Genomic DNA, 9318 nt, shown 5'->3' with positions numbered 1-9318 from the left:
CCCCTATAATTCGGTTTAGGAGTCTCTTTCCGATGCCGAACCAACGGTGGAATTTGCCCAATCATGTAGACTTGCGCCATTGAGGACAAGATCTCGGAAGTAATGACATTGGAATTTGGGCAGCTAAGAAACATGAAATGTACTTGTGTATTATTTTTTGTTTGTTATTTTTTATTGTTTTACGATTACGTGTAAATCCTTGAAGAAACTACTAAGTTCCCTGGGCGCTGGTGGTAAGGACGCATCTTCGGAGCTCAGCAATGGCGAAGGCTTCCAGGTAAACTACATACACTTAGCGTTGTCTACTTGCGGAAAGGGCTGATCGGCGATCCGAGCCAGGTGGTGATGTACTGCTCAGCCATGTGCTTGGTTTCGAGCAGTTCTTCCGAGTCGAAGCCGCTGATGGACTGGATGTCGTCACCGATGAACGCTCTCGGCGTCACACGGGCATTCGAGAGCAGGTTCTGGTAGTAGGTGATGGACACGCGACGGAACGGATCGAGAGCGGCGTTCGTGTACAGCACGTTGGTGATGCGCGGATCCTGGCCACCGAAGTGGAAGTTCGTCAAGCGCACGCCCTCATACACCACTTCCTGGGAAAGCCAATCGCCAAAGGCCGCCTGGCACTCAGCCAGGAACAGATCGTACGTAACGCGGCTGCCGAAGGGCTGGTCCTGCGAGGTGGTCGTCTGGAAGTAGCCAAACTCGGTACAGTCGTGGTAGCTGGCCTGACGCAGACCATACTCGACGTTAGCCGGACCATCGATGTCGGTATCAGTGAGATAGCGGACGAAGTTCTCCAAAGTCAGATCGAAGCACTCGCGCTCTTCGGCATACCGCTCGACCAGGAAATCGGCCAAAGCCTCAAGACCGGTACCGAAATCGTCGTCAGTAAGCTGATCACAGACACGGCCAATGTTGTCGACATCATAGCCCTCAACCATAGCCAACTCGAGTGAGGTCATCATGGCGAAGAAGAACAGCTCAATCTCGAGCGGTCGGTCAGTGTCAACCGGGTCGCAAGTGTTGAACATATCCGAGATCAGCTCGGTTTGGCCGGCATCGATCAGGTTCTGGGCCGTGTGGAACGCCTGGAAGATGCGATTGTAGCATTCATCGCTGCCCTTCGTGCGGATCATTTCACCGACGTCCTCCGAGAAGCCGGCGAAGTTGACAGTGGCGAGCACTGGAGCACTGGAGGACCAGGCACCATCGATGATGTTCGGGAAGCGCTGACGGGCCCAGGAGGCAAGCGAGCCAGCATAAGCAACACCGTGCAGGATGACGCGAGCGTTCGGGTCACCCACGACCTCACGCTTCATGAAGTCGATGAACTCGATCAAGTCGAACAGGGTCTGCTCGGTACGCAGGAAGCGCATGTTCTCCGTCGTGAAGTCCCTGTGAAAAGAAGATACAAACGACCCGTTAGAACCAATAACCTGTAAGGGCACTGCTTCCGGCCTGCGCTAGGACACCTACTCGACGGGAATGCTGTTACCGAAGTAACGATGCTCAAAGGTTGCCAAATAAGCACCCTGCAGGGCGGCAACATCACGGAAGTGGCTGTTCTCCATGAAGTACGGATTAATCGGGTAGTGGCCGCCGACAACGACGAAGAGCGGGCCTCCTTCACGATAATACTGGTCGTTGTGCAAGTAGGTGAACTCGAACGTGTCGCGGTTCTGCGGGTCGAAATGGTTGACACGCGAGGTAAAGCGACCCTCGACAGTGCGGGGGTTTGTCGAAACGTAGTCCTTAGGCGGAAGGACGCCATCCATGCGGTTAAACATCCGCCCAAGAGCTGGGTGCAGGCGGCGCGTCTTCTCGATCGACTTGCCCGAAGCAACGACGACAAGGGCCAGCAGCAGCAAAGCTGCCACCTTGTGGCTCGCGGAGCTAAGTTTCATCTTGTTCACTAGCACAAGTGTACGGTTAAAGACTAAATGCGCTCTCGTCAGTCGGGCGGCTATTAAATACTGGCCGCCGAAACGCTCGATCGCCACGCTGAAGGTCTGGTGACCGTAATCGAAGGATGTAATCCTTATCGTTATTGAATTATCGAAATATAACGAGCCATGACGGGGGAAGAATGGTTATTGACTACCGTAAGCCCAGCGCCTCGTTCGTGAGGGTGAGGCAATACAGCCCCGGTAGGTGAAGGTTCGAGACGATAGAGTTCGGGATTTTTCTTCTTCTGGTAGGACCACGATATCACGCGGAAGCTAACCACCTATAGTAAAATTCGATAATCATAATCGCTCCTTATTGTTGCATAAAACAAGAACAGAGGGTGCGGAACTGTGTTAAAGCACCGGATGGTTCACAATCTTATCGATCAGATAAAAAATTGGAAATGCGAATTAGAGTGTATTTGTTTGATACCGTTCCAACGAGTATAAATTTTATTTGGTTTGGAATATTTTTCAAGGTAAGTTATGCTTATCCTTATCAAAATCACGACATATTCAACCAGTTTTCTACAATTAGTTTTCATTTACCGATGAATCGATATCTCAAAGCTCGATGATTTGAATTCCACGCTAGTGGAAGACTGTCACGCAGACTGCATACCTTTTGGGCGCGTATACATTTTGGGTGCATTAGTTGGAGGATTTTTTGCGTTTTTCAAACATTCCTTTACAGCAAGAGCTTTTTATGCCTGTATGTTCTTTCCAGCAACTCTCAACTAAAACACTACAGCATTATGTATATTAGTAAATTTTAATATCCACTTTTATATTTCACGTTAAATCTATTCGACTGTAAGTATAAGACGCTTCCCGATAAAAATATAACAATATATTAAAAAATATACAACCAAAGTGACGAAAGACAAATCTATGCCTTTGATTTCACTTGCCTGAATCTTAACACGCCCTTTATCGATGGTGTTTTGTGAACAATAAAGAGTGCTGTCGCGAACAAAACATTTGTGAAACAGTTCCAGTCCGGTGCCTTCAAATTTCGTAGAAGGGAAAAGTGAGCTTAAACTAAAACCATGCCGTTAAATATGACTACAGCACGAACCACCCGTTGGAATTAGCGTGTTTTACTTGTGTTATGTCTAGATTACCTTATTCTGTGCTCAAATGTAAATCCCTGCTTGCCACATCGATTATCCTATACATTACATATCATTCATATTGTGCCTCTTTTAACGATCGCTATTATGAGGCAGCATCAGTATAATACGGATAGCGACTGTAAAAATGACGTTGTGGATATTTGCTTCCAATCCATCATATACACATCAGGTTGCACGTAGTTAATTGCGAATCTATCTTTTCGGGCAGTACCAGCAAGATTGCAGACTGCAGAAACCAAAGGGAAACTGCGAAAATGTGAATCGTATAACTACTGGTAAGGATAATTGAGCTCTCATGTATATTAAATACATAATTTTACGCTGAGAGTTAAAGAAACAATAAAAAACATAAGAACAGACATCCTTCTATTTAAATAAGAAAGAAAAGCTAATATCAAACTGTATACCGAACTTTTTATCCAACATATCCTACTACGAGCTTCGTGGTATACGAGCACTCAAAAAAAGACTAAACAAAACAAAAATGTACCTTTTAACAAGCCAAAAGTACAATAACAAAAAATATTCCCACTGCCAAATGTTGTACAAGAAGAAAACATTTGTTTAGCAGTAGAAAAATTAAAAGCCAATAATAAATCTTTTTCGCACAACTGCTTGACTTTGGTCCCATTTGATTCGCATCGAATCCTTAGCGCCACCGTTCTCCAGAGAACGTGGGTTTTCATCATTTTCGCAACGAATCCTTATTGAAATTTCTAATGGCATCCAAGAGGGCCGTCCTCGTATCGATGGCCGGCGTATTGACGGGTGATTTTTTCACGATCGCACCTCGCACTACTGGTTGAGATGGTTTTGCCAGTGACGGCATCGGGGCAGGCGGCGGAGGCACATTTGACGCCGTTGGAACGGAAACAGGCACCACCGGTGCAGCGGGGATAGTACCGCTAACGCTTACATTGGCCTTCACAACTGTGTCGGCGGACGTTGTGACCGGATCCTCCTTAGCTAAGATTTTATCCTTCAATCCCGTGCGGCGCAGGGTGTGCTGCGAGAAAGGTAACGAATGTGGGGCTTCTTGCGACGCTGTGGCCAATGACGGCATATCAATGGTTTTCCGCAATGTCCCGGTGTCTATCATGGAGACTGGACGCAACCGAGGCATGCCACTGCCAGATGTGTTAGATTCAATATCGAGCGATTTGAAGCCTCGTACGGTTGGCTGTAGTACGCTTGGAGGTTTCGGGCCAAAGCTCAAGCGACTGATACTGGTACTGCCAACGGACAAAGCGCTTCCGTTTATGCTGACACTGCTGACGTTGGTTCCTGGAGACATGTTTGGCCCATTGCGCGAGAACGCTTCGTATATATACGATGGTTTCGGTTCTACTGGTGGCGGTGGCTGTCGCTGAGTAATGTTCTTTTTATACTCTACCGCTCGTACGATGGGCAACCGTTCGCCTGGAGCAGTAGTGGATGCAGATACCGTTGCAGGCTTTGGTGGATTCGCAGCCAGTTTAGTTTCCGTAGTGTCTTGCTGCTGTTCTTGTGATGCTCCCGATGGCACATTGACTGCAACTTCTTCTTCCTTCTGCGGCTGCAGCTGGTCGACCTCGTGGATTGTTTGACGGACATATCCGACCGAAGATTCCACTGTCGAGGTGGAATTTCCACCTGGCCCAATGCTGATCTTCGTGCTTTTCACACTGTTCACGTTGCGGAAACCACGCGGCAGCGTCGAACTGCCGCCGAATCGATAGTCTCGATCTGATTTGATCGATACATCAATCTTGGGACGCTCGTTCCAGGTTGCAAAACTGATCGTGGGAGGTCCTTGGTAGGTCCACTTCTTCGTATCAGATTCGTTCACTGGAGTAACTACTGCGGAAACATCGCTGGTGTTGCTGGCGCTGCTGCTTACTACCGTGCTGGTTGTTGTAATGTTTACAACTGTAGTTTGCGGTTCTTTAACGGCATGATGCTGGTGTTGCTGTTTGTTCTGCAGCTTTTCATCATCACTTTTCGACTCACTAATCATATAAGACGCCGTCTCTGACTTTGGCTTCCAATCCGCTTCTTCTACTTTAGTGTGAACCTCCACTTGCTGTTGCTTTTCTGTGTTCAGCCTTTCAGCGGATTCCTCCGGCTCTTTTATGATTTTAGCAGCGGAGATTTCTACGATGCGTTCGATTTCTTTTACATCTTCCATTTTTTGTTGGGGTTTCTCCGGTTCCTGTTCCATTTCGGGTTCTTGTTCAATCTTCGCTTCTTCAATGCTGTCTTTACGCACGGCGCTGCCTAGTACTCCGCAACTGGTTCCGTTCAACTGCGCCTTGGCACCATTCAATTGAGATAGCGTAGAAATGTCGGTGAAACTGTTGCGCTTAATAGCGGCCATTGACGGGAGCACAATTTCATTTAAGGATGAATCTTCCACCGCACCACCATTATACTGATGTAGATTGTTAATGCTACTCTTGCGCGATGTGTTCAAGATGTTCTTGATTACCTCCAGGCTCTGTAGGGAGGGAGAATCGCAGATGCTGAGCTCGCTGGTCGATTTTCGTCGGCTGAAGGAGCTTGCACCGCCAAACAATAATCCACCGGAAGCGGCACGGTTTTCCCAGCGCTGTGCCCCGATTAGTGAAATGTATGACGTGCTTCTTGGCGTTAGGTGCAGCGGCCCGGCACCGCTCGTTCCCGCCTGGGCAGGAGAATTCAAGGACTGAATGTAATCCGACCGGGTTGAATGGAACGAATCCGAACGATTAATTACCCGCGGGCTTTTGTTCTGCATCGTTAAGCTGCGCCGCTTGACCGGGGCTACCTCCTTCTTGGCACTGCTGCCTTGAACCGAATATCCGTTGACTTGCCGGCCCGTAGCATCGTCCTCGTCGCTGCTTTGCGTAAGCGAATGTGGCTTTCGAGGCGTTATGGAATCAACAGACATCTTTCGATGCGCAGTGACATCTGTTTGCACCTTATCATTGAAATTCCCGTTTGCTTCGAACATTTCTTGACATTTCGCGACCGGAGTTGCATCGATTGTCTTTTCATAACTTAGTTCGCGAGACTGCTGCTCTTGCTGTTCGATTAGTACAGAGTTGGTGGCGTTGGTGCTAGTGGTGATAATGTTTTCTTTATTTTCCGTGCTATTGTAGGTCGAAATTTTGAAATTTGCTAAATTGCTTCGGTTAACAACGGCAATTTCCGCTTCCTCTTTTCGACTAAGCTCAACACCTTCGCGGAGTAGTTGGTTCAACTCGCTCATGACACTACTCTTACGATCGTTCACCGACTGAGAGCGAGCAACCACGCTACCGGTGGTTTGAGTAACTCCGATAGATTCCCTTAGTGTTTCCAGTTCGCCTTCAATGATTTTTTCGCGCCGTTTCTCAAGCGTCTGCAACCATACTTCGCGGGCTTCTTGCGTGCTGTCTGGCCTATCTGTAGGTACTGCCTCCGATCGGCCGTTGCCAACTCGATAGCCATCTTCAACATCTGAGCTGATGTGCGGGACGTGCTCCGACACGTGCGTGATTCTATCGGTGTCTGTTGCTGTACTCAATGGACTTTCTGCCCGATGACCAGGTGGCGAGGGATAGAACGGAACATCTAGTAGTTTTCGGTCTGCAGTTAGCTCAAGCATGGTTTGCAAGCGTTCATGGATAAACGGTTCAATACGTTCCATTGGTTCATCGGACATGACAGTAAGCATATCGCTACGTAAAGTCGTATTGTCAACGAACGTGGACGCCGGTCGGTAGAATTGACCCCGTTCGTCGTAATCGCTTGTTTTAATAGACGAATCAGCAAACTTAGGAGGAGCTGGAAGCTGGTAAGTCCACTGCTCCTCATCAGCACCACCGTTCGTCTGTTGTTCATCCACTTGATTATCTCTATTTGGTACTGTTCGATGAGCTTTTGATTCGATATCTAGAGACGGACCTAATTTAGTCCCAGTAGGTGTAGCAGAGACGTCCTTGTTTTGCTTTACAGGCTCGCCTTCTGGTGCAGATTTTTTCTTAATCATAGTTTTCCCAGACTCAATGTTATAAATTTTTATCTCCTCGTCAGAGCTATTATCGACAGGAGATGTGGGATGTTCCATAGTTGCCATTTGTTTGCCACCAATTTGCACTTTCGAAACGATCGGCGTCGATGGAGATGACAGATTTTGCTGTTGTTCGCTTGTATCATTACCGACGATCTTGATGGATACGGATGAAGTCGATCCATTCTTTTGATGTTTCTTTTCACCACTGTCGGGAGTAGTTGATGTCACAATCGGATCGTTCAGTGGAATCTGCTCGACGTTAAGCATCACTTTCGACACGTTCTGCTGCGACATGTGTGGGGCTCGATGGACGCTCCCGTTAACGGCGTTCAATCGCGATACTGTATAAGAAAAGGATATTTAAAGTTATAAACAAAGCTTTGCTCGAATACTTGTAAGTGAAAGCATCTCACCTCTGTTGCGTTGCGTATCATCAGGTTCGCTGCTAAAATTGGAGTCCGTTTCAGAAATAGTCGTATCGTGATCTCTTAGCAGATCCAGAGTCGAGCGCGTTAGTGCCCTTGGCGAGGGCGTCGGCACTGGTGTGATGGCAGTCTTTGCTCTGGGCGGAGGTGCAGGGGCTTTCGACTTTTTGGCTTTGGAGTAAAAATTGTGGCAAACAGTTACAATATGATCCTCATGCAATAAAACCTTACAGTTTACTCACCACTGGAATTCAGACGTTTGCGCGGTGTTGGCTCGGGCATATCCTGGAAATCTCGGGGATCTTTCGCATCCGAACAGCTGGATGAAGCTCGGGAGTGATGAATGTCCATCATACTACCACCGTTGTCAATCGAGCGCTCCAGGCTGTTCGATTCTGGCTCGCGGATGATATACATGGACGTCGGGCGATTTTTGAGCGAATTAAACGACGTTTTGGTATTGATAAGGTTCTGTCGGTCCTCCTCCTCAAGCATCATTGTTTGCGTTACGCGATGACTATTGTTGTGAATATCTGTGCTATAGCCATTACGGTTACCGTTGGCGAATTTGGCATCTGCGTTACCATTAGTGCTGGTGTTGTTGTTGATACTATCAACCGACTTCAGCTCACGATCGTATAGATTTGGTGTTGAAACGTGAAAGTTCTGTCTCGAGTACGGAGGTAACTGGGGTTCTTTGAAGATGTGATCGACCGGACTGAGCTTTTCGCTTGTCCCGTTAGCATGCGGCATTTGTTCTTGCAAACGCACTTCAGAAATCGAGTTCTGACTCGGCGGTCGAGGAGCGAGCCGCTTTTTGCGCGTTGGTGCCACCGGTGGTCCCAATTGACCATGTCCGTTACCCACTTTTCCGCTAGAGGGACCACCGTTGCGGCCACTTCCACCACCCCTAGAGCTGGAGCTGACACCGGACGAGTCCATCGAGTTGAGTGAATTCGTGGAGCTGTAGGGTGAGGTCGTTTTCAGCACTAGTTTCGACGTACGGCTCATATCCGACGACGAAACGGACGTACCGCCGGACGTTTCTCGTGCACTTTTCTGGTGCATCCGAAAAATGTCGCTCGTGCTCAGGCGATAATCACTGTTGCGTAGCGCCTCCAGCTCTTTCCGCGATATCAACCGGATCTCGCTCAGCCCCACCTCGCCGATATTCATGTCTAGCTCAAAGCCTTGCTGAAAGTCGACTGGGTGGCGGAAAACATACTTTTGCGCATCCAGCAATTTGTCACTGCACACCATTTCCAGAAGGGCGGAAAGCTTCGTTTTGGCACCAACGCGTGCCACGTACAGCTGATCACGTGGCAGTAAAACCGTTACGCGGAATGTTTGTTCGAACGGAGTGTTTGCGACCACGGGCAGCTGTATAACTCTGGTGGTCATGTGACTAGAAGCGTCCAAGTTGGTTGTGGACCGGCTAAGGTTGGATGTTGATTTGGAAACTAAAACGACAGAGACACATAGCCAATGAACAACATAAACATATAGCAGACAGATGATATTGTTCATCAATATTTACCATCTTTGTTTCTTTTTCCCAACAATCTGTTGAGCGTTGATAATCCGTTCATTTTGCCTGTTGCGCTAGACGCTAGATTTTACAATTTCGTTTAAAAATTGTACGGTAACCTCGAAGAAGCATAAAGTATCAGCGTAATGCAAGGATCTGTGAATAGCCGTGGATCTTTTATCTACAACATCACAAACCTGAGCATATCGATCAATTCCATGGAGAAGAAGATGCTGTAAAATAAAGTAAAAAGAAGATGTATGAA

The 9318-nt window shown here is 47.8% G+C and overlaps 2 protein-coding genes across 2 annotated transcripts; both read right to left on the bottom strand.

Moving 5' to 3' along the window:
- Positions 1 to 302: 302 nt before the first annotated feature.
- Positions 303 to 1907, bottom strand: LOC128720775 (putative serine protease K12H4.7). Its single transcript, XM_053814470.1, has 2 exons — positions 1480 to 1907; positions 303 to 1398 (listed from the first exon to the last, which is right to left on the bottom strand). The coding sequence occupies exons 1-2, from the start codon at positions 1905 to 1907 to the stop codon at positions 303 to 305; spliced, it is 1524 nt and encodes a 507-aa protein (XP_053670445.1).
- Positions 1908 to 3578: 1671 nt separating this feature from the next.
- LOC128731749 (uncharacterized) lies at positions 3579 to 9114 on the bottom strand. The gene is made up of 4 exons (XM_053824886.1): positions 9063 to 9114; positions 7768 to 8985; positions 7514 to 7696; positions 3579 to 7441 (listed from the first exon to the last, which is right to left on the bottom strand). The coding sequence occupies exons 1-4, from the start codon at positions 9112 to 9114 to the stop codon at positions 3771 to 3773; spliced, it is 5124 nt and encodes a 1707-aa protein (XP_053680861.1). The 3' UTR covers positions 3579 to 3770.
- Between the last annotated feature and the right edge of the window lie 204 nt (positions 9115 to 9318).

Source organism: Anopheles nili, chromosome 2 (genome assembly GCF_943737925.1).
Source record: "Anopheles nili chromosome 2, idAnoNiliSN_F5_01, whole genome shotgun sequence".
Lineage (NCBI taxonomy): Eukaryota > Metazoa > Arthropoda > Insecta > Diptera > Culicidae > Anopheles > Anopheles nili.
The sequence above is the reverse complement of the archived record's forward strand: the minus strand, read 5'-3'. Positions and strand labels throughout refer to the sequence as shown.